Genomic DNA, 25,396 nt, shown 5'->3' with positions numbered 1-25,396 from the left:
CCAAATGGCCATAACGCTAATTCAGTTGGCCAGTATTCTGGCGGATTTACCACCGGAATACCACCCAACTCGGATGAGGCCCAGTGCTTCCACTTGCATCACTCTCTACCCACCTGAGCTGCAGTCCTTCCTTTCCCTTCACCATCCACCCACTTTCACTAGTATTTTAATTTGTTACCTTTTCTGTAACCCCAACCAGCAGGAAACTCCCCTTAAGACCCCGAGCAACCATTGGAGGTTTATCATGCTGAAAGTTTAAGGGAACATTTCTGTATGAAAAGTGTGCAGGTCATAGGAAAGGCATAAAAGTGACAAATCAGTTTTACAAACATGGACATTAGATTTTGAGATATATTATCAACAATTATTTTGCTGGCAACCACCCTATCCAATTTCTAAGATAATAGCACACATGCATAATCACCTGGGGGCCATATTTATAAAAAACGTGTTGGAAAGAAGCTTCTCTAAATTAGTCAATGTTACTTTTTGCCATATTTAGTGTCCAATTTTGTGCAATTTGGGGCCCTAGTGCTAATTACATTTGTGCAGGTGCAAAGTTGATGTAATATTGCCCCTGTGCTAATACCATTCATAATTGCACTTGGAATGGAGAAAAGATGTTTGTAATGTTCATGTTTGTAAATATGCTTCTCTCACATTTGCACCTGTTGTTATATTGTAAAGCGCTTTGGCTTAAAGTTCTATATAAATTCAATAAACATAAACGTAATATTGCCCATTTAGCTCATTTTAACATCTTCTTTTTTGTTGGATGCATAATGGAACTGGTGCACACAGAAACAAAGTTAAAGGAACTTTTGTACTGAATAAGAAGGAGACTTCCCAAGATCACACAATTTGGTCAAATATGGAGAAGCTGAGTTTGAGCAATTGCCATCTGACAAGGGTCTGGAATATTTGGCTTTTTAAAATTAATATTAATTAATAAGATTATGCGGATACTTCCATCTCTGAAAGGGTTAATCTACCAATCCGATTCCCCTTTCATAAACTCCATGCCAAAAACATAATGTGAACCTGTTCCCTGCTGAATCAGTATCCTAATCTGCAGCGCCTTCTCTACCAGTGTCACGGAGTAGGTTCATGGGACACTAGTGACCAGTTGACAGCTGCAATGACAGCCATATATCTGCAGCACAGGGGCTGTATTTAAGACATGTACCCATGTACCAAAACCGGGAATTAGTCTACAGTTCTGGTGGCAGAAAAATCTAAAAGAAAAATGCCATACCTGAGTTAGGGTATGGTTGATGTTATTTCTGATAATTATTGCAGCCACTCCAAATTTATATCACACATGTGTTATCCCTGTGAGCCTAGCTCAACTGTGGAAGAATTTTGTGTATTTCCCCCAGTAGCCAGCCTGTAGCCTTGGGGGTTGCCTTTCTTTATTCCTTTGTGAGGACAGGTAGCTATCTCCCCAGGATGACAGCCATTCCACAGGAATCTGGTCTAGAAAAAGGAATCAAAGAGCACATCAATCAACTAAGGGCTTTGCTTTACACCGGGCGCCTTTGATCTATTGAAACGAGACATGGGCCCTCATTACAACACCGGCGCTAAACCATGGCGCTATTAGCACCATGGTTGGTGCCGGTGTTGTAACAGGTCCGCTATGGTTCAATGGGGAATTACCACCCCATTCCAAGGTTGGCGGGGCGGTAATTCCCCATTGAACCATGGCCCTTCCCCATTCCCATTTGCGCCCCATAGGGCTCTATGGGAATGGGGAAGTCGCTAAGTACGGTACCGCAAATTGCGGTACCGTACTTAGCACCAAGGTCCCTTTGCGGGTCCCTACTTTAACGGCTGGTCTAGACCAGCCATTCAGGTCGGGTCCCGCAAAGGGACTCGTAGTAAGGCGCTAAGTGTTTAACGGCGTATCAGCCTTTTACGGCGCCGTTGAACACTTAGCGCCAGGGTCCTAATGAGGCCCAGGGTCAGAGTTAGTATATACATAGGGAGCTCTTTACAGTTGGAGGAAGGTACCACCATCTTATTTCACTCTGCCTCTATCTTTCCTTCCTGTCCCCGGCCTTTCTGCAGCACAAAGCACTTTGGGTGTGCTGCCAGAAGGCTCTGATTCCAGGAGAGAGGGTTGGGCCCTTAAAGCAAGCTGGCTTTAGTCTAATCACTGGTGGGCCTTTGCCTTTAAAAGAAGCAGTATCCCACCACTTGTGTAATTCACTCTGGAATTTAACACGAGAGAAGGGTTGATTTGGGCCTCTTTTTGGAGAGTTGTACTTTCCATATCCCTCAACCACCAAGGCAGAGGAAAGCTCTTCTCCCCATCCACTCTCAGGGCACATTGGGGGTAACTCTTGCGGTAGACAAGGACCAGCAGCTCTACACCAAAATCTCCCAAGGTGGGGAGAGTAGAGCCTGAATGGACTCATCAAGTGCTGGAGCCCCTGGAGTGGGTCTCACAGCATCTAGAGGACCAAACCTTGATTGCCACAATTGAACCAGAGGGATCACACCAGTGATACCTTTGGCACTCCTCTGAACATTCAAACTACAGTTCCTGCATCTCGAGCTAGCCCGATGATGCATCGTGTCCTCGCCGAGCTTGTCACCTGCTAGACTCGAAGCAACTGCTCATCACCAGGACCCGACTTGAACTGCTGAAGTGTCACTTGCAGACTTTAACCAGGGGTTACACCACGACTCAACCCGACTCGCTTTCGAACTGCCGTTTCTCCAAACCGCATACTGGAGCAAGACCACCTCTTCGAACCATCCGTCAACTCAAATCGCTGGAGTGTCAGTCATCGACCCGTCCCACCGGTTACAACCCGACTCAGCCTGGCCTTGAACAGATCCTGGTGAGCACCCCGACCTGCTTTGCCAAGTGCTGCCTCGAACAGCAAGGAGCAACCACATTCAAACCTGCTTGATCCCCATTTGCTGCTTGTGCTTTCATGATCCACCATACCCAAACAGATCTCAATCCGCTTGCAGCACTGCTCTAAGCCAGGTTTGACAGAGTTGAACCTCCAGAGAACTGAAACAAGGTCCTATGAACCAATAAAGGCCCCCCTGGTCCATATTGGGCACTAGAGACTGGTTAGATCACTCATGCACCTTTCTCATCCAAAGACATATCCTTTTTGTGGTAACTTAAATTGCCTAATACCCCAGTCTTCATATTCAGAGTCCTACATGCTTGTATCTGTTGCATCTTCTCTTTTCTTTCTTCAGGGGTAGGTTTTGTACAATGATTTCTATTTCAGCTTTCTTGCAGATTGCGTGTTTGATTAAAGTATGTATATTTTTATAGACCCATGACTGGACGTTCACTTAATTTTGGACTGTATTACTTTTTTGTTTGGGTGACTACTGGATCACATTCAGACCCATCTCCCCGGCGGCCCACGTGACCATGAAAGGCAAAGGTGGTATATCTCTTAACTGTGCCCGTATTACCTTTATGATTGTGTTGGCTCTTGGTTTGTAGGAGTTTGAGGGCTGAGTAGCTGTTACCCTTTTATTCTTGTAGAGCAGAAGTCTTTGCGCACACTGAGATTGTAAATGTGCATTCTAAAATCAACATCCTAGACACCACTGTACATACATTCATTATACATGCGTTACATGTGTTACTATGAGCATAGAGATGGAAATTCAAGAGCTCTAGGACTTGAGCTGTAAAGTCCACAGATTGGTGTGAATAACTGTAGATGATACAGAACACCTTTACATACCTATGTTTTGGTCCCAAGTGGTGCACAGTGTAAGCAGAACGTTGGGAAGAGGTGTCACAGTGTAAGTAGGCACTGTAAGGAAGACCTGATATCAAACAGTAAGACAGACACAAGTGATCACGGCTCAAAAATGTTTATTGAACTTCAACTGGGTTTGAAAAATGCCTATCTAATCCTAAATCTAAAGATGGGAGCAATCTACGCCCATCAAATAATATAATAACGCAGTCCTAGTAGTGTCTTGTCAAAATAAAATGGCTTATATTAATAAACCTATTGCCAATCCTTACTTCTAAAAATAAATTGTGTGTGAAACAATGTTATGCAAAAGAAAAGTGTTCAAGAAATGATATGTCAGGATATTCAAGCCGTCGGCTTCCCTTCCCCACTTTTTCAGCAGGGGACAAGACGGCACACTTGAGCTTAGCACACTCTCTGGCTTTTCATGCACGAGGGTGCAGTTTAAAACTCCAACATCAGGGCCTTTTGTGCCAAAGTCTCTTAGCCATTCAAAGTCTCTTATTTCAAAGGGCCTGATGCAACATGACAAAAGATTAAAGTGCTTTTCTTCTCAGGATTTTCACTTATACAAGTTCTCGGTGATTTACTGTTCACCCCGGGTCCCTCTTTGCCGGGCTCAGACCGACTTTAACACAAAACCTTCAATTGGTCTCCCTCTGCTGGGCTTGGACCAAATTCACATGTTTGCAAACTTTCTCGGTTTCATCAAAATCCAAGACTGTGGACTGTGCAGAGGATTTTGCTTGACCCGTCGCAAGGCCACTTCGATTCACATTTATTCGTTCTCTTTCAATTAGTCTCCCTCCGACTGGCACGGACCAAATCAATCTACTGTTATTACTTCTCAGCTGGATACCTTACAGAGACATTCAATTGAGCACCCACGCAGTGCCGGACCACTCCGTCAAAGGTATTGTAGCGTGCTTTAAATTTCAATCTCTCATCAGCAGTTTAACTTCACTCACGTCTCTTATCACATGCGTTTTAACAATGTTCCTTCCAGCGCTCGCCATATAATGATGCCGCTTGCAATCTTGGCTTCAACACAGACCGGTCTTGTATCTGTCTCCCCAACTCACCAGCTGTGTTGCTTTCACTGGAGCGGCTTTGTTTGTGGAGCCAAGGAGGGAACCACGGTGGTTGGTGATTCTCCCCGCCTTGATTATTTATGCTGGGCTGCCCCGGGTGTCTCTGACACACAATGCTGGATTCTTCAGCCTGGTTTCCTGGTATTACGCTTTCTCTCAAGGTTTTGGGAAAGTAACAGTTCCTTGTCGAAAAAAGGTCAAGGGAATTTCCCTCCTTGCAATCCCCTTCGGTTTTGCCGCCTTTCCTGTCTTGGTCAGCTACCGTCTCGAAACTCCGGTTTACTTGTGGGCTTTGCCATGCTCAGAATGTGCTCTCGTGCTCTGTCTTTTATCTGTGTGGGGAGGTGTAATGGAAGTCCGGTGTGAATGATTGTCAATAATTTCCTGACCTTGCCTGACCATAGTATTGGGGCATGCCAGGTACATGGCCTGTTTGTTAGTCTGTTTTCCCTTAGAGCGGGCTGTCAGTGAGAAAGTGTTTGAGTTGTAAAAGGGGGCGGGTAGAGTGCCTAAATATCCCAGCAGGTAGTATGGGGTAAAGGTGTTACAGGGAAAGGGATACCGTGTCTCACCATCCGGCGTCCCACTCCCCGAAGATGGTGATTACCTGCACTGTTCCACCCCCAGGAACTTATTCCAAAAGGATGGCCATGTCCTAGCCACCTGGATGACAGATCCTTGGGAACTAGTGGGTGAAACACTTTCTGGTTTCACACAGCACATGCATACCAAACCTCTTGAGCGTTACTGTGATGAAATGACTACTTTTCCGCAAGAGTACAAGAATGAGTAGTGGCTAAACCACCAATTCAGCCCCACACTACTACTAAACCAGCAGTGACCCTGATTAGAAAGATGAAACAGGCCCACCTGGGAAGGTATACCTCCTTCCCTTCTTTTGGTAGTGGAGGCCGAGAGCAAGCTTTATCTTCAAGGTGTGCGGTGAAAGCAGTAGCAAACCAAACAGAAATAGTGCAAAGACTTCACAATAAAGTAATGTACAATCAAGTTTCTATACAACATATAGTCTTTTCATTAAACAACAAAATCCAAGCAAGCAAAAATCCACCATTGTAAAGAAACACACACAAAATAAGCTGCTGTGGAGTAGGACTCGGGGTACATGAGCAGGGCAAATAAGGCACTCAAATGGCACACTTATTTACTTATTGTGTGAAACAGTTATAAACTAAAACTTTACACACAGTTAACAATAAAACATCATACAAAAGCCTTTTCATAAAACTACTCTTAGAAATTCCATTACAGCAATAGTCAGAGAGTCAATTGGCACAATGTCAATTTTCAAGAAGTCATATTGAATGAAAAAGGCAGATAATGGGGTTTAAAGTCACCAGGGTCCCAAAAGTGGACAGCGGAGGCAGGGCCTCGTCACAGTACCTTATTTATGTGTCCTGGTTGCATGACAGCGTCGACCCATGCTTCTCTGTGCTCTCCTGTAATTTAGCTGGTGTCAAGATGAAGTGAGTCGTGTTGATCCAGCAGTGAATCAGTGTTAAGCCGGCAGTTAAGTGGTTACTTAGGAAATTGTAAATTAGGAATATAAAAAGGCATGCAAATAGAGGAGGAATGCACAGAGGAGGCCCTGTTTTTGTTCCCCTTTAATTTAGACATTCGCAGTTACGTCCACAAAGACGAAATGTGCATTTTTGGGAGGCGGTGCAAATGATGTGCTGACCAGTCCGATTGCTTACCTTGGTGCTGTGAATGCACTCCCGACAATAATGTATGACAGGCTGCTCATTTCACAATGATGGTCCCAAAAAAAGACTGCCATGGTAAAATGTTTCTATAAAAAGACATATTCCTGTTTGAGGGATAGAAATGCAAGTGGGGAAGCAACGGTATATACAGCCGAAATGTAATTTAAAAGAAAATGTCTGAGAGGTTTGGCAAAGACCCATTCATGAATTGCACAACCCCTTGAGCCTGTTCTAAAGAGACCCACAGGAATGTGTTGTTTTCTGTGCATTTCAAAGAGCATTGCAAATTTGCATCCAGGATGCAGGTTTAAATGCACACACACCCTTATTGTTAATTTGCCCGAACCTTTTTTTTTTTTAAATCCACATAAACTTTAAAAGTTCTTTCACCCACTTCAGAGCTATAGGGACCCATAGTGAAACTGATTCAAGCCTATTTGGACATTAAGTGACTCAGCTCAATTCAGCACTGAATCCATCTCTACAGAGTCTTGAATGGCTGAAGCCAATTCAAGTCTATTCTTCATAAGTCCTAAGAGTCATTCGAGGCGAGCACTTTGAGGCACTCCCATCCCTAATACAAGTATTGATGTCTGAGTGCCTGGAGGTTTTACTAGATCCATTGTGGCTGGGTTCTGTTGTTGGTGGATTGAATGTCAATGGGAGACTCCCAGCCCAAAATATATGAATGAGAGAGAGAGAGAGAGAGAGAGAGAGATTGCAAATGTTCTTGCTGTATAAAGGTCTATTGTTATTTTTACAGGCTAATTATTACATTACTACTGACATGTAATACTAAAATGACATCACTACTGTAACTGTAATCAGGTCCTGGAGGAAAAGAGAAGACTATTTGTGGCCATGTATTGTACAGCATAAACTACCCCTTACCATAACAGGTAAAAATAATATTACAAGTCACCCTAGAGTTTCGTAACCTTATAAAGGAACTTGGCCTTTAACCACACTCCATTTGGTCACCTCACTGAAGTGCAATATCCTTATAACATTGGTAGAAAGTACTTTAGACCATATATTACAATATTACAGTATAATAGTGAAATCACTATTCAGCTGTAATTTTATTTTGAAAATTTCTTACGCGCACCAAACACACTTAACTGCATTCGGGTGCAGATGATAACTATCCATCAGCAGCAGAGTGTATAAGTACAGCATATGATCTGTAACTATCTGTAATAGGCATGCTAACCGACCGCTTGCTAACATTTGTACGATTACTGAAACTCGTACTACATTTCAAATTATTGAAAATCATTGTTTATTGTTGAAATAGCTGATTATTGAAACTCGTACTGCATTTCAAGTTAGCATCTAGCCTGCCTGGCCAACGGTGCACCGTAGCTGTATTTTGCAGTAGCAGTGTAGCTCGCATCTTGCTGTCATTTTGCCAATTAGTGCATCATTATCGAAACTCGCCTGTATCTAGCTTGCTCTGCTAATCCTGCACTGCAATTGTAAATTGCATTGAAAGTGAAATATGCACCTAGACTGCATTTGCCAACGGCGCGCGCTAAATACAATGTTCCTATCCTGTTAGTACCCGCATTGCATAGTATCTCCCTTATCTCAAACATCTCAGACTAACATTGAACACCATCGATAAATTATTGCCAAGCACACAACCAACATTTACGTGGTGCTCTCGTCACTGTTACTCTTGCTAGGCTCACTCCCTGTGCCATATAACCTCAACCATATAACATTAGGCGGCACTAGTCTTGCACACTCCCAGTATCCAACCATGAACTACGGTTCACAGGAAATCAAAGCCTCACCTTTCCTGCCCAGGCTCAACCACAATCTCCAGGACTCATGCATAAGGCCTCCCAACTTCCTACCTCAATTACATTTCAATTCCAAGTCTGCTGACACAGGCCCCTGGAGGGGGGTAACCATTACCCCACACTCATCTAGCCAGGTCCAGTCCGCATCCTTAAGTCGCCCATGCCAGCACATAGATAGAAATTTCAGACTCGGCACCAGACTTCCTGCTAAATAACAACCCACGCTCAAAACCGATCACCTCGACTCACCACCAACTCCTTCTAAGACTGACACTGTACCTATAAATGCCTGTACTAGAAAATACGAGTAGATATAACAAGGCACAGAAACAGAATAAAATAAATGCCATAATTACTAAAGACCCCATGCAGACCATCAAATGTGCAGTAATTAATGCAAGGTCACTGGCAGCTCACTCCTCTGAAATTGCGGACCTGATCACAGCCGAAAACTTAGACTTCCTGGCGATAACAGAAACCTGGCTACATGCGGCAGCAGGACCCTCACTCCTACTCGCTACTGTCACTACTGTGACAGTACCCAATCCTAAGAACTGACAGAACAGAGGCTAGGACAGAGGCTAAAGGTGTCGGTATCGCCATCATAGCAAAATCCAACTTAGACCTTAGAATAGCTACTACACCTAAACTCTCATCATGTGAACTACTCACAGTAAAAATACCTACTACTAATACTAGTACTATTACGGTTCACCTACTATACAGCCCACCAGGGCCTATTGGTTAATTTGAAGAAGAAATAATGCTATTAGTCTTGGATAATACCAAAATATCTTCTCAAATATTAGTACTAGGTGACTTTAATCTCGGATTTACTGACCCTAACCAAGCCTTAGCAGTTGCCAATATCTGTACTGAACATGGCTTTAACCAAAAAGTCACCCAACCTACCCATGATAAAGGAAGAACCCTTGACTGGGTAGCTGACCTCAGCTGCGATACCATAATCACGGCTATCACTCCCCTATCTTGGACAAATCATTACCTAATTTCATTCACCCGTGGAAACGACATATTAAAAACCAAACCGAACTTGGCTGCTCTCCCATGTCCCACAAGAAACAAAAGGAAGATCACTGTGGATGCCACCCTGCCACTTGTGATCCCTAACCTGAACTTTTTAGATGATGTCTTTGACCCTAGCAAGCTAGTTGAGATGTACAACTCTACTTTGACTAATGCATTAGACATCATAGCCCCTCTCAAAATGTGTAAAGGCAAACCAGAAGCTCATTTGAATTGCTGGTTCACACCACATCTAAAAACATTACGCACAGAAAAAAGAAAATTGGAAACCCTATGGAAATGTATCCTTCCACAGAGAACAAAACTAACTTGCAGAATATATCTGCAAAATACAAAAATGAAATAGTGCGCTCTAAATGCGAGTCTTAGAACATGAGAATTAACCAAGCTAGCTCTAGTACCAAAGAGCTTTTCGTTATCCTCAGAGAGATGGAGACGCCCATTACCCCAGCATACCCCTGTGCCAAGGACAAACTCTGGTGTACGAACATTCAGAATGCTCTCACCAATAAAATCTCCCTACTGCAGAAGACAATTGCTGAAAAACAAGTAAGCCTTCAAAAATCAGATATCCACAAACTACAGGCCAATCACCACGGTCCTATTCGTATTGAAGATCCTGGACATAGGGTAGCTTATCTACGGATCCAGGAATACTTAGCGACTAATCACCTCCTAGGGACCCGTCAATCCGGATTTCGACCTCAACACAGAACTGAAACCGCGCTGATTGATTTAAAAGTACAGCCAGATGAACTTAAAGACAATGGGAAAATCACACTACTACTGCTGTTAGACCTGTCAGCAGCCTTCGACCTGGTTGACCATAGAGTGCTATCAGGGGTCAAGTCCTAAAAATAAAAGTGTGGGGACGCACCAACAAAGTCAATGGGATGTCACGTCGTCAGAAATTAGCATATCAAGGTGAAATATGCACATTTCATTAAATTGGCTTTGCATAGCCCCTCAAATAAGACAGAATTAATGTAATTTGCCTTTCATAAAATCAACACACAAAAGGAAGAGAGGATGTATTCTTCTCAGAGTGTTTTTGAAACCTTTTTTTTTTCATAACAACATTTTATTGGGTTTACATAAGTGAGCATTACTTTAAGTGCAAGAACAACAGATCAACGATCGTAAATCATGGTCGAGTGTCAGTGTCTCTTAGTAGGACCAGTGAGTGATCACATCCGTGGGCCGGACTGCCCTTGGCTGCTGCGGGGGTCATTGGTGAGCTGGATTGTCGTGGCTGGCCACTGGGGGTTAGTGAAGTAGGTTGATTTGGAGCCATCTGGTTAACGGGGGTCTTCTGGTGAGAGCCGGATATCTGGCGGCATAGTCCATGAATGGCTCCCATATATTCAAGGCCCTATTCAGAGAGCCAGATCGGATTGCTGTGATTTTTTCGGCGACCGCTATGTCCCAGCATTCCGCCCACCAGAGGGCCACCGAGGGCCCTTCTTTATCTTTCCAAACCCTGGCCATTGTGACTTTCGCTACTAGAAGTAGGTGAGAGCATAGCCGGGGGATATGGCCCTAGAGTGGGAGAGCGCCCTCGCTGGTGTCGCCCAGTAGGATGATTCCGGGGTCCCAGGGGATGGATAGGCCAGAGATGTCTTTGATATGTTTGATTACCTCTCTCCAGTATCGTTCAGCTTTCGGGCAAGTCCATACCATGTGGAATAATGAGCCTGAGGTCGCACACCCGCGCCAACATGACCCGGGGATGTTAGAGTGGGCCTTATTGAGTTGAGCGGGGGTGGTGTAATACCTATAACAAAGTTTGTAGCCCCCTTCCCTGTTTGTGATACATTGCAAACTTTTATGCAGCCTAGTCCAAACTTTTCCCCAGTTTTCAATGTCAATTTCTTTGCCCAGGTCCTTTTCCGATTCAAGCATGTATCTTTCTTTTATAGAAGGGTCAGCCCTATCTAGGAGTCGGTAGAGGGTCAAGGTTCTGCCTTTGTTAGTGGGGGTCGTGAGAGATAGTTCCAGTGCGGTTAGGTCTCTGGAGCATTTCTCTCTGGTCGCTCTGTGGGATAGCCAGTGTTGGATTTGGGCGTAGCGGTATCTCTCTTGCTCGTTCACCCCAAATTTCACTTTGCACCTTTCAAATGAGATGGGTGCGCCTGCCTCAAGGTAGTCTCTGCGTATTCGTAAGCCGCCCTCCCTCCATGATTGGAAGTTCTGTGGGGACATGCTTGGAGAGAATTCTGGGTTATTCCAGATGGGGGTTAGGGGACCCAGAGAGCAGCGAACACCCCATCTGCGGGCCGCAGCCCTCCAGCATCAAGCTGTAGTTCTAGTCGCAATTAGGGGGCCGCCAGTGGCTAGGGATTGTAGGTTGGGCAGGTGTGGTAGTGCAGAGGGTGGGACCGGGCACCAGGCTTCTTCGAGGTTCGACCATTTCGGTATGTCTGATTCTTGGACCCAAGCGAATGCGTGGGATAGCTGCGCCGCTAGGGTATATCTAGCCAGGTCTGGGACTCCCAACCCACCCTGTGCTATCCCCCTCATCATTATTCATTTACTGATGTGGGGTTTCTCCCCCCCCTCCATACGAATTCTTGAATTTTCTTTTGTAAAGCTATTAGGGCTGGGTCGGGGATCTGAGTTGCTAGTGCTGTGCGGTGATATAGCCATCTAGGGATTAAGTTCATTTTGATGGCGGTAATTCGCCCGAACCAAGATATTTCCTGCGGTTTCCATCTTTTAAGGTCCTTCTGAAGCTCTCTAATCAGTTGTGGGAAATTGCTGGAGTATAAGCGTAATGGGTCATTGGGGATCTGGACCCCAAGGTAAGCAATTGGGCCTGGTGACCATGGAATCGGGGCTGAGAGAGGCTTTTTCTTGTTTAGATAGGTTGACTGCGAGTGCGGCGGATTTATTGAGATTTACCTTGAACCCTGATAGTCCTGAATGCTGTGATCTCCTGCCACAGGGCACCCAAGGATTCTGCTAGATTTGATGCGGTTATTAAAACATCGTCAGCGTATTCTTGGTTTCCCACGAGTACTCCCCTAATTCTCGGGTTTTGTCTGATTTTTGCTGCGAAGGGCTCCATGGATAGGGCGAAGATTAGTGGTGAGAGTGGACAGCCCTGTCTAGTGCCCCTGGATATATGGATTGTCTCTGACCTGGTGCCGTTGACTCGCAATTGTGTGGTGGAAGACTGGTAGTTGGCCATTACCCATGTGATAAAGTTTGGGCCGAAGCCGAAGTGCTCGAGAACTGCCCGGATATATCCCCAATCGACCATATCGAAAGCTTTGTGAGCATCTAAGGAGATGACCACCATTCCCACTTTTAGTCTATGGCCGCTCTCGATGATATTTATCGTTCTTCTGATGTTATCGTGGGTCGCTCTCCCTGGTATGAAGCCCGTTTGGTCCCGGTTGATCAGGGATGGTAGGGTCGGGCCTAGTCTAGTAGCCAGCACTTTGGCGAAGATTTTGCCGTCGTTGCTGAGGAGTGAGATTGGGCGGTAAGAGGTGGCCAGTTGGGGGTCTTTCCCGGGTTTATGCAGCAAGACAGTGAGCGATTCCACCATTGAGTCGGTGATTGATTTCGAGAATAGGAAGGAGTTGAATAGAGCTGCCATTTGGGGTGCTAGGATTCTGGCAAATTTTTTATAGAAGTTTGCTGACAGGCCGTCGGGGCCCGGGGCCGTGTTTTTGAGATTTTTAATGACTTCCATGATTTCTTCGCTCGTGATGTGGGATTCTAAGGCTTCCAGCTTGAACACTTTAAAAGGTGTGCATTTTTTAAATTCCAAGAACCAATACAAATGCTTTCCGATGAACATGCAGTACCGAAATGGGACATTTCACCTTTAGTTGTTTTTATTTTCCATCAGGTTATATAGTGGAGTGGTGAAGTGGCCAGCTGGCAAACCTGGCAACTGCAGTTCGATCCCTGAGGTTGCCCTTAATTTATAAATTCAAGGAAGAGTTCAATTTCTCATTCTAGCTGGGGGGGACTCAGTCCACCCTCTGAAAAAAGTGGGTGGGCTCCGTCCACCCGCGTGTACCCTCGACTTTAGCCCTGAGTACTATGCAACCATCTCGCCTCAGCAGCTCACTTCTCCCAATCTGTCATCACATGGATACAATCATTCCTAAATAACAGGACTATGAGAGTCTTCTCCCCATCTGCAGCAGCTGACCCTATCCCCATCACATGTGGAGTCCCATAAGGATCGTGAGTATCACCAACCTTGTACAATATCTTCATGAAGCCTTTATTCGACGATTTGGACCATCTGGGTGTCACCTGCACTAATTATGCAGACGATACCCAGATACTTCTACCCCTATCGGGTGTTTATGACACGGATGTACTGCTAGTGAATAAAATGCATCTAATCACTCAGGCATGAATGGCCACTCTTGGCCTCTGCCTGAATGATGATAAAACTGAGCTTTTAATCCTAGGGTCTCCAGCTAACCTGAACAAACTTAATAACAGCTATACCTCATTCAATATCGACGAGAATATCATCCCAGTGGCTAAAGAGGTTAAAACACTAGGTTTCTACCTAGATTCCTCACTGAACCTACACAAGCAACTTAATACCACGGCATTGCGTCCCATGTTTGGGTCGAAAACCAGACTGAAGTTCATCCTTGGTCCCTTGCTGTCCACAAAAGCCTGGAATTGAACACAAACCACTTTTTCCAAAATGTTAGTGGGCCAGTATAGATTAGCCACAGGGCGGTAGTTTTTTAAAACTGTTGGGTCCAGGTTATTTTTTTTTAACAAAGGTTTCACCAGTGCCCTCTTTAGAGCACTGGGGACCTGGCCCTCCTATAATGATTTATTTACAAAAACCGTTGTAAAGGGAGTGATATTCACCGCTAAGCGTTTAGCTGTACATGCCGGCATCAGAATACCGAATCATTAGTTGGTTTTAGTTGAAGTATCAAGGATTGAACAAATTCCTCCTTCACACACAAGTGAAAGCCCTCTTTCTCTTCCTCTGTTTCTTCTGTGCCCTTCTCTTCTATGGGCTCTTCTGATTTTTCAAGGGCCCTCACTTTAGCAATACTTTCTTGGATATCCACAATCTTTCCTTTAAAAAACTTGTTACATTTGTTAGCCTGTGCTTGCGTAGGGAAAATGGGCATCGCCGAACCTACTGGGTTCCTAAATCTGGGCACTACATCAAACAGTGCCCTTGCTTGATTCCCTGCAATTTAAGTACTCCTTTCACCTTCACTGCGTCGCTATCCAGTTGGTGGACTTCCACAATTTGTTTGCCTGTCGCACCTGTTTACGCATTAAGGCCAGCACCGGTCGAAACCAGGATTTTGATTTTTTGGTGGTCTTTAATTTTAAGGGAGCACATTTGTCACATATCTCCTCTAATATCTCTCAGCTCACACGGGAGCAGAACATCTAGGTCTGCTAGTCTTCCCTGAATTTCAGCGCCTGGGATTTTGTCCAGATCAGCAGCCTTACGTATCCACACTGGCATACTCTCTCGTCCTCCTGCTTGTGCCATTTTTCCCAGTAATTCAAATCACTGTAAACAGTGATCTGTCCAAAGTAATGGGGTTGTCTAACAAAATCGTACTGCTCTTCCTCTAACTGCTATCAAATCTAGACAATGGGCCTCATTACGAGTCTGGCGGTAACCTGCCGATTTTTCCAGCTCAGTTACTGCCGGACTCGAATTACCATTCCGCCTCCGTGATTCCCGGAATTACCGGGACATTACAACCCCGGTGACCCGGGAATTCCGGAGGCAGAATTCGGTAAATCCCCATTCCCATTGAGTCCTATAGGACTCAATGGGAATGGGGACCATGGAAACACCGGCACCATCTTGTGATGGTGCCGGTGTTTCCACGTCCGCCTGCAGACGGGCGGTGTTAAACCCGCCAGGTCAGACCTGGCGGGAATGACACCTCCACCTGCAGGACTCCGAATCACCCGGTATGGAAACAACGGTGCCGGTGGGTTTAACGCCACCGTTATTTCCATACCAGGTAACTCGTAATGAGTCCCAATGACCCTTATTGTGGCAATAAGCCCCGAGACAGCGTGCCAATACCGCCCCAGGTAATGCCCCCAGGGCCCGTAGTTACACAAGGCCCCGGGGGCATTACCGTGGGTGGTATTGGCCTGCTGTCGAGGGGCTTATAGCCATTAGTACCCTGGCCCATTAGACCGGGGCACTAATAGCATTTTTTTCTGCTCCGAAACGCTACTGCGTTTCGAAACAGAAAAAAAAGGTCAAATAAAATGGCCGCCGGGAAAGGGAAAATGTAGTCAGTTTTCCCTTTCCATGGTGGCTATTGGGAGCAGACGCGATGGGTACAGAAGTGTTCCCAGTGCGTTTGCGCCAGAGAAAAGAAGAAAAATGAAGGTAAGTGGGGTTGGGAGGGTATAGTTTGTACGAGTTGGGGGTGAGGAATAAAAAACACACCTGAGTCCCTGGCGGGGGACAAAGGCAGCCTCCAGCCTTGGGGAGGCTCAGAGCGGGGATTGCCCCGTTTCGAGCCTCCTCATTGGCTAAGGGGCTGCCACACCTCCCCCCCCCACCGGGAACAAACACAGGCACGTATGTGCGCCCACGGGATTACACTGAGGTATGGTTCAGAAATGAGCCAATCACCTTTCAGTATAATCCCATGGAATGCAGTGCTGGCTACTAATGTGCGATGTTGCTTTTGTCATCGTTTCTAGGCGATGATTATCCAAAAGCTCGGCTAAAGCGGCTGAGTTTGGATGTGCATCATTCTCCAGCCAAAAATTCAAGTCCCCTACACACAGGAGTTCCTATATTTACTCCCGGTCAGGGTGAGGTATGAAGCTAGCTTTTCCCAAAAGTGTCCTAAAGGCCCGAGGGGGTCTATATCCTAAGAAGTACCTTTAACATCCTAGTGTGGGACAGTGAAATCAAAAATTCCTCAATCTGTGTGTCATCACCCCAATCCAACATCTCCAAATGTGAGATGTTAAGGGTGGATTTATAAACTATGGCAATGCCCCCTCTTCTTCTACCAGCTTTGTTGATTGTTTGAATGTTATAGTTCCCTGGCCCCAGTTTATGAAAAGTACAATGAGACCGTGTTTCTGTCAAAAGGAGGAGCTCAAGATCGCACTCCTGGATCAATTCCCCCTCTTCCACCGCATATGCCACTGCCGAACGGGCAGTCACTGATGCCGCCTTTATTACAATGGCTTCCTCCTGTCTTGACTGTCCTCCCCACACCAACAGCATTTCTTTATCCAAACTATATTATCGTATTTTATTGAGACTTCTCAGATTTAGACTACCAATCTCATTATAGAGCTCTCTCAGCTGTAGAGCTCTGTACCTCCATTTAGCTTTCTCTATGCCTTCCAGGAGCATCTGACCTGGTTTGCAACTGCTTGGTACGGAATACTCAACCAACAGTGTTTCCCACCGGTGGCCAGCTCTCAGGCCTAAACAGGCTTCGCGTAATCAGATCATTACATCTCTACTGTAATTGTAGTAACGTATTACTGCAGAGTTGTCACATTACAATGCCTGTTTCTTGAGCCCGCTCGGCGTAGTACTCCAGCTTCCACATCAACACTTTAGTTTACAGCCATTAACTGATAGGGAGCGGTTTATGGTCGTGGGTGTGCTGTTTGCACTGCTGGAGTCTATTACAGGAGAACAACACATTTTGTGCATGTTATCATTTATTTGAATGCACGACATTGCTTTTAAATGCATTTTATTGAACTGGGTAAATATTTTTGCAACACATAATTCTGCATGTTAGAGTCGTTTTCATCCACAGAGATTCTACATTCAACATATATATCAACAATTGGAAAATGCTCAGAGTCCCATCCCTGCCTCTAAGCCAATCTCTGCACCTCCATATGTTCAGAACTCGGCATCTAGTTGCCATTCTGGTTGATGTAACACTTTCCAGGTACATCCATTCCCACTGCATTGCTATTTTGGGAAAGCACCAAAGAAAATGTGTCGTTTTTTGATTGAAGACCATACAAATGGCAGTGGTGCATGGGATAAATCTCAGGTTCATAACCTAACTTTATATGTTACGCTAATATCAAGAATATCGTACCCTCTAGTTGTTTGTTATAAGTACATTAGAAGTCACTTCAGAGTTGTTTGCCCGTATAATGCAAACTGCCAGCTGCCTCCAGCTTTACATGCCACAGAACCCCTTATAATGTCAGTTTTAATATCTCAATCACAGCACAGAAATGGCACTCTTGGATCTCAAAAGCCAACTCGACAACATCCGTGACTCAGGAAACATTGCCATCCTGCTCCTGCTTGACCTATTAGCCTGATTTTACCTTGTCGACAACGACATCTTCTGCCAACACCTCCTTACAAATTTCAGCTTCTCACAACAACCTTCCAAATGGATCAAATAATTCTTAGGTCTACATAAACAATTTTAAAGCTGACTACATTCCGGTCCTCTGCAGTGTCCCTCAGTGTTCATGCATCTGTCCTTCTCTTTACAGCACTAATACAAAGCCGCTCTTCGACCACCTGGACGCGCTGGGCAATCCCTACACTAACTTTGCCGACAACACGCAAGTCCTACATTATCTGGGAACTACGCCCAGGATGTTACATCAATCAACTAGACTTGCAGTGTAATCCAGAACTGGATGGCTGCCCACAACCTTTGCCTAAACTATGAGAAAACTGAGCACCTTATCGTAGGCTCAGCTCGCCGTCTAAATGCCCTCAACCTATCATACTCCTCATTTGTTTATTGACAGAACCACCGTCCAAATCATCATCAAGTTATTCAGATGCTCATGGAGATGTTGGTTTCTATTGGACTTTTTTGAGTAGGAAATGTATTTGCAGCAAAATTGCCTGACACTTGCTCGAGCAATTATTGGCAGTAAATTAGATTACTGTAACATTCTGTTCTCGGGAACCTCTGCAAAAAACCTTGCAAAATGACAACTCCTGGAAAACAAGGCACTGAGAGCAGCCCTAGGCCTAAAACTCTCTGCCCACATCTCTTCATGGCCCTTATGAATCCTCGGGCCCCTGAGCTCCTACACCCAATCACCCCAGTTTCTGTCTATCCTCGGCACTTGCCTCAGCTCACCCCCCCATCCTCGGAGGATGGCACTTACCTTTCATTCCATTTCACCTGTTGCCCAACCATGAGCACCCCAGCACTTATCCCATTCATCCTCCCTTCTGCACTTGCACGTTCTGAACACTCACAAGGCATAATAGGTTTGTTTTCCCCTTCCCACTGTACTTAGATTTATTTGCTATGTATTGTAATTTGTTTCTCATCCCTTGTGTCCTCCCTGTTGCCCTGTGGGTGCTTTGAAACAGTATTTACTTCCTGTATAAACGCCTAAAAGTCAAACAATAAATAAGTAAATAAAACACTGGCCATCACTCACCAATATCTTCACAAGAATGCCTCCCCACCTCTTACCTCACCCCATGCAACTCAGCCAATCCAGCTACACGCTCCCTCAGATCCTGCTCCAAACTCACCTTGCTTACACCCTGTTTCAACCTCAGGAGATCGGGAGGATTTTCAGCTTCAATGTCACTGCCCAAACCCTGTGGAACACCCTTCCTGATCACATCCAGACCAAACCCTCCTTCACCATCTTTAATGAACTCTTAAAAACATGGCTTTTTAACAAATATGCTTAACCTGTTTGTTCCTCGATCAACGCTTACTGTTTGTAACCACCTACTTAGTACGTGCAATGTGATACCCTTGCGTTTGGGTGCTATATCAAGTGAAATATATACATGATATGATATGGCATTTATAACGCGCCTATACACAAGTGTTTCAAGGCGCGACAAAGCAAGGGAGGGGGGACATGGGGAAGACAGACAACGATCCTACTAAGCCAGGTGTCATTCAGATCGCGCAAGTGCATGGGAAGGGGGAGAGGGAAAAGTGTGTGGGGGAAGGGAGAGTTGAAAGTGCAGTACATGGGATAAGTAGAATAAATAAGATAAATAATAACTGCCAGCTGGTGGAAAGTGCAAGGTAAGTGCCGACATAAGTGCTGGTAGGGGGACTGTAGGGATACAGAAAACAGTCCCTAGGTGCAGGGGTTGCCAGCGAGGCAGTGCAGGTGTGCAACTGGCGGGGCCTGGGCCCGAGATAAGAAAGGGCGGCCAGGTAACTGGTGCAGTTTCTGCCAGGAATTCAGCAGGGGATAGGTCGGAGAGAAAGCGGAAGCAAAGAGGAATGTTTTGAGGTGCTTCCGGAAATGGAGATGGTTCTCCTCAAGTTTCAGAGAGGCAGGAAGGCTGTTCCAGAGGGAGGCCCCTGCCGAAAAGAGAGATCTACCACCAACTTGTTGCTTGGAGAAGCGACTGACCCCGAGGGAGTTGGAGGCAGATGAGCGAAGAGCTCGAGAAGGAAGATATTTAGGAAGAAAGAGTTGAAGATATTGTGGCCCCAGGCCCCAGCAGGCCTTGTGGACAATGCAGAGAGTTTTGAACTTAATCCTCACAGCCACTGGGAGCCAGTGCAGAGATTTCAGTCCTGGAGAGATACGATCCCTGGGCTTGAGGCCAAAGACAAGTGTTGCAGTCCTGTTCTAGATAACTTGCAGAGGGCGGACAGTAGAGGCAGGCAGATTTAGAAAGAGGCTGTTACAATAGTCCAGCCTAGAGAGAACCAGGGCTCTGGAGACAGTGGGCTTCTGGGGGAAGTAGAGGAAAGAAAGAATACCTTCGAGGAGGTGCAGCTGGTAGTGTGACTTCTTAAAGATATCAGAGATGTGAGGCGAGAAGGAGAGTGTGGAGTCGAAAATGACCCCAAGGTTTTTAGCCTCACAGGTGGGAGCAGGAAGAGGGCCAAGAGAGGCCAACCAGAGAGCTGCAGGGAAGGAGGGAGTGGGTGTGCCGATGAGTAGAATCTCAGTCTTACTGGCATTAAGGCAGAGGTCATTGGCGGCACACCACTCCTGGATTTCAGACATACAGTGAGAGATGAGGGAAGGAGACGGAGGAGGCCGAGGGTAGCCTGAAAATGAGCTGGGTAGTATCCACATAGCACTGAAAATTGGGGCAGAGAGCGGCGATGCGGTGGCCAAGGAGTGCCAGGTATTGGTTGAACAGCCAGGGAGAGAGGTTAGATCCCTGGGGGACACCACAGGTAGAGAAAAAGATATCAGAGAGGAAGGACCCAAGGTGGACCTGGGAGGGTTGGTCAGAGAGGAAAGAAGTCAGCCACGCCAGAGCCTGACCAGTGATACCTAGGTTATCACGGAGACGGTTGAGCAGGATGGCATGGTTGACAGTGTCAAAGGCAGAAGAGAGATCAAGCAGGATGAGGACGCACAGGGTGTTAGAGTCAAAGTTGGAGAGCAGGTCTTCACGGATGTTCAGGAGAGCAGTTTCTGTGCTTCTGGCAGCTCTGAAGCCAGTCGGTTGGTCATTAAGACAGCCAACAGATTCAGTGTGGAGATTAAGCTGGGAGATGGCCAGTTTTTCCAGGAGCTTGCCCAGGAAGGGAGTGATGGAGATTGGGTGATAGTTAGCCGGGCAGGAAGGGTCGTCAGAGGGTTTCTTAAGAAGAGGGTGCACAAGGGAGTGCTTCAGGGGGGATGGGAAGACTCCAGTGGCGAAGGAATGATTGCAGAAATCAGCCAGGGCAGGAGCCAGGGTGTCGATGTGGTCCTTGATAGTTTTGGAGGAACAGGGTTGACCCTGTTTCGACAAGACTTTCATAGATCAGACTTGTCTAGAAACCTTGTCTGCAGAGAAAAGGGGAAATGCAGAGAATGAGGGAGGGGGGTGGCTGCAGAAGGGCCAGAGGAAGAGCAGGGAATAGAGGGAGGGAGGCGATAGGAAAATAATATTTACAGTTTTTGGTGCATCATTCCAAATGTGCTGCAAACTGCCCTACATTGATGTAGTACTCATGATTATGCAAATGCTTAAAAATAATTATCCCTTTTACATCTCTATATGAAATCTAATTTAAAAAGTGTATTTAAACAAGATGTCGGCTGCAATTCAGTCTGTAAATGTATATTTCAGATTAGTTGACTTTAATTAATAAGTTATGTTATGTTATTAGGTATAACAAAACATTAGGAGAGCACAGGGGTAATGCGCTGTTGCAACAGAGGTTTGAATCCCGGATCCGCGCTTAGAAACCGACCTCAAGTACGGTATTCGGTGCGTTACAAAAAATCAATTAAATAAGTCAATACAATTGTACCACAGACCGCTGCAATTTGGTTATGACAATATTAAATAAGTTCCATGCCCACAAGAAGTGGTACACTCACTGTGCCAGCTTGGCAGTATGCCGGGACAGGCATTCTGCAACAGCTTTCTGTTTACACGCCATCTGCCTTTCTTGTTTCAGACATCCGCTCTTTAAAGAGTATTTCTGAATGGAAATGTGCTCTGGAAAAATCTCTGGACGATGCAGCAAAGTGTCCTCTTCCGGTGGAAGCATTTAAGGTAAGTGTGACTCTGTCATTGGTTTTACGTTGCATAGAAATCAGTGTCGGGGTTACTGAAACGTTGCCTCGGCGCAGTCATTTTGCACTGGTGTTTGCACCAGGTCAAAAACGGATCTACTGCAAATATGTTTTTCTTCGAACCATTTTTTGTGTACCACAGCAAAATGTGCACTGGTGAAAATACGGGGCAGATTTACACTAACAGCAGTGGTTTTTCTGCCCATTGAATCAGAAATATTCCATAACCACTAAAAGAATCAGCAAATTCAGAGTGCCACGTGGCCTGAGCAGCTAATTAGAAAGTTTTGTCATATTGTCTACTCGGTATTGCCTACCAAGAAAAACATCAGTATCTCGTCATTGCACGTGGCTGGTGATAGTTTCCCATGAACACATTGAAAGTCTTCCGCTTGGCGCCCTTGATTATTCCTGGCAGCTGAATAGTAATTACGGTGCATCATCTGAACGGGGGAGCAGAGTAGACCCCCAGACGGGGAGTGCTACCCCACTGAAGTTTATTTTTGGCTGTTTTCTTTATTACACGAACCGGGTTTATCTCTATAAGTGTGGCTGTAGTGTTAAAATGTAGTGGTCAAACATTTGGGGCCCAATTTGCAATGCGTTTTTCAATGGGTTTTATCACTCCTCCAAATGTCAAGTTTCACAATTGAAACTTTCCCAAGCCAGCTACTTTGTGTGTGGAGGAAATGTCCTCTACATAAAACAGTTACCCCCCTCTTCTGTACAATTTCAGTGTACAGCACATATTTGGTCTTTATTTTGAAACCTGCATGTCTTCTGATTTGTTTAAATCCTTGACTACTAACAATTTGGTAAAATATTTTCTATTTCATTTAGGAAAAAATATTTTTTTTATGTTTAGTTATAATTCATCCAATAGTGTTCATTGTGTGCTTTGACTATACCAGCCCTCTGCATTTGCACTACTAGGTTGTTGGTTTAAAACACCTTATGAAAACCCCCTGCAAGTATAACCTTCCTTCATCTAACTATGGTGATGTAACTATCCTGCTTCCCCATGTAATCCTTCGTATTAAATAAAGATGATATAGCACTCCACCGTACTGTCACCCAGCTCGCCGGCACAAATGAGTCCTCATTTGGTATAGATAAATGTCACCTACCATTTCCCTTGAAGAAGGTTTCGTGCAGTCATTGCAATTTTCAGAATGCATGCTTCTTGTTGTGAATGGAGACTGCTGGGTCAGTATTGCTAATCCTAACCGATATGGCCCTTATTGACATTTGTGCCGTATTAGGGCATTATTGGTATTGCTGCCTGATGTCCAACATTACTGATCCGGATATGTTCATCAGAGCTGTTATTGCTACTCCAGCTTCATGTCTAATATGGTGGCTATAGGACCTGTTTAATGGTAATTACTTCTGATTATTGTGGATATACATTTTTGGGGGAATCCTACATGCTTGATAGGTTCATTCTTGCAAACCCTGATTGGGTACAAGAAAGGATGTGTGTGCAATGATGTTTTGCTTTTCTTACCATTAAAATAAGAGACATCGTCCATCATCATGAGGAGTTTAATGCTCAGCGCTAAGTGCAGGGCATGCATGTGAGGAGGTGTGGCACATGTTGCATGAGTCATGCCCAGTGGTACCCATGGGCGAACACAAATATCTTTTGCCTAGTGAGAGGTACACTGTTTCTTCATCATACTCAATATAACACTCAGCTGAGTAATGGGGGAAGAGTTTTATATTTATATTTCTTTGCATAACAAAGATGTCAATTTCAATCAGAAATTACTTAAAATAACACATTTACAGATCGTGAACGCGTTCCCGAATAACGCAAAGAAAAGAAAAGGTAGTGAGTCAGTAAGAGGCTGTGAACAACATGGCGCATAGACCAGAGACATAACACAACCAAAAATGGATACTGGTGTAGACAAGTGACTTACAAAGGTAACAACCTAGAGGGCAAGTGTTTTAAGCTAAAGAAGATACAAATATGTAAACATTGCATTATTACTTTGTTACGGGCCACTGGGGGACGTGGTGGGGTCATGTAGGGAGGATGGGTAGTGGAAAGGGGAGAGGGCCCTGTTTGCCAAGTAATTGAAGTGTAAGCCAAGCTTTGAAGGTTTCCACAGACAGGTGGGCTTTGATTGTGATGGGCAGCGTGTTCGAATGGAGCGGGTGAGTAGGGAGAATGTGCAGCGAGAAGAGACACAGGGCATGAGAGACTGTGGTTGAGTGTAGAGGAGGAGTGGGGAAGTAGATGGTGAATAGACAGAGATACAGTCAAACATGAACGGAGGAACAAGATAATTGATGGTTTTTCAGGAGGGGAGATGGAACTTGAAAAGGGAGTGGTTCTGCAGAGGGAGAGGCAACAGCAAGGTGTAGTTCGGTAGAAGTCGGTAAGGATCTGGGTAGGTTGTAGAGAGTGTGGGCAGCAAAGTTAAGGACTTTTTGTAGAAAGAGGAATGAGTAGAAAGGAAGACCAAGGAGTAGGCACAAGCAGTAATAGAGTTTCCTCAGCATAAAGGTGGAGATTAGAGTTTTTGTAGAGTGGTGACTAAGAAATGGTTGACATTTCTGAATGTTGAATAAGCTGATAAGAGCAGCATAGGCCGTGGCAGTAACTAGTTATTTCAATCATCAGGGCATTTTTTCATCGATTTTTCCACTTCTCGGAGGACACCAGAAGATCTTGAGGCCTACCACGCGTGGTCATGGCCCAGGACAAAGGAAGCGTCTGTTGGACCCAAGCTTTTCAGGAGCTGCCCTGGATGCGGGTTACAGAACATATTTAAGGAGGATGAGCACTCTCAGTGCCTCTACTGTCTTCACAATGACAAATCACATGTGGAGAAGGACCGTGCGTTTTGTAAGAACATGTCCGAACGGACAATGAGGGATCGTCGTACTTGACTCGCCAACTGGCTGGAGGGGAAGAGCCCAGCAGCAAGTGAGAAGAGGAAGAAGTCCGAGCGGTCTTCTAAGACCTTTGAGGGCGCTCTGACGACGGGGGCCCAACAAAAGGCAAAGCACGGCTAGTCCGCGGGCACCGGGAGCGCTGATCAGACAGGCTCCTCGGCTGCCAGGCAGGGCACATTATCACTGACACCATCAACCACGAGGCAACGCTCTGGCTCGGGGAAGAGGAAATCGGAGAACCCGGGTAAGCTTTGGCAGAAGTCCCGGTCGATCCAGATGGAGACAGCCGAGGGGGAGCGAGGCGATGACCCTCCCTCCAAGGTGAAGGCCTCAGGCATGCCCAAAGTCACGAAGACCCAGATTCACCCGGCTAAGGCCTCGATCGAGGGAGTCGTGGCAGCCCTGGCGAAGCCTGAGGATGCTACCCCAGTGGAGATGACCTCTGGGCCTATGGTTTCCCTGCCACCGCGGAGGTAATCCTCTTTTCAACCTATCGATAAGACCCCTGTTAAACCCCAGGCGGAGAAAGAGGCGTGGGGCGGTGGACATTACGGACACAGATACCTCCTCTGAAGAGGAGCTGGCTGGTGTCGCAAAGATCC

At 45.6% G+C, this 25,396-nt stretch overlaps 1 protein-coding gene across 2 annotated transcripts in view; it reads left to right on the top strand.

Annotated features, from left to right (window-relative positions):
* SFMBT2 (Scm like with four mbt domains 2) overlaps positions 1 to 25,396 on the top strand; it is a 957,919-nt gene that overhangs the window by 563,037 nt on the left and 369,486 nt on the right. For both annotated transcript variants that reach the window (XM_069629673.1, XM_069629672.1), the window contains one exon: positions 21,770 to 21,867. In XM_069629673.1, coding sequence (XP_069485774.1) covers positions 21,770 to 21,867 — 98 coding nt within the window. The remainder of the gene's footprint in view (positions 1 to 21,769; positions 21,868 to 25,396) is intronic.

The sequence above is a fragment of the Ambystoma mexicanum genome, chromosome 12 (genome assembly GCF_040938575.1).
Source record: "Ambystoma mexicanum isolate Mex_15411 chromosome 12, UKY_AmexF1_1, whole genome shotgun sequence".
Taxonomy (NCBI): Eukaryota; Metazoa; Chordata; class Amphibia; order Caudata; family Ambystomatidae; genus Ambystoma; species Ambystoma mexicanum.
The sequence above is the reverse complement of the archived record's forward strand: the minus strand, read 5'-3'. Positions and strand labels throughout refer to the sequence as shown.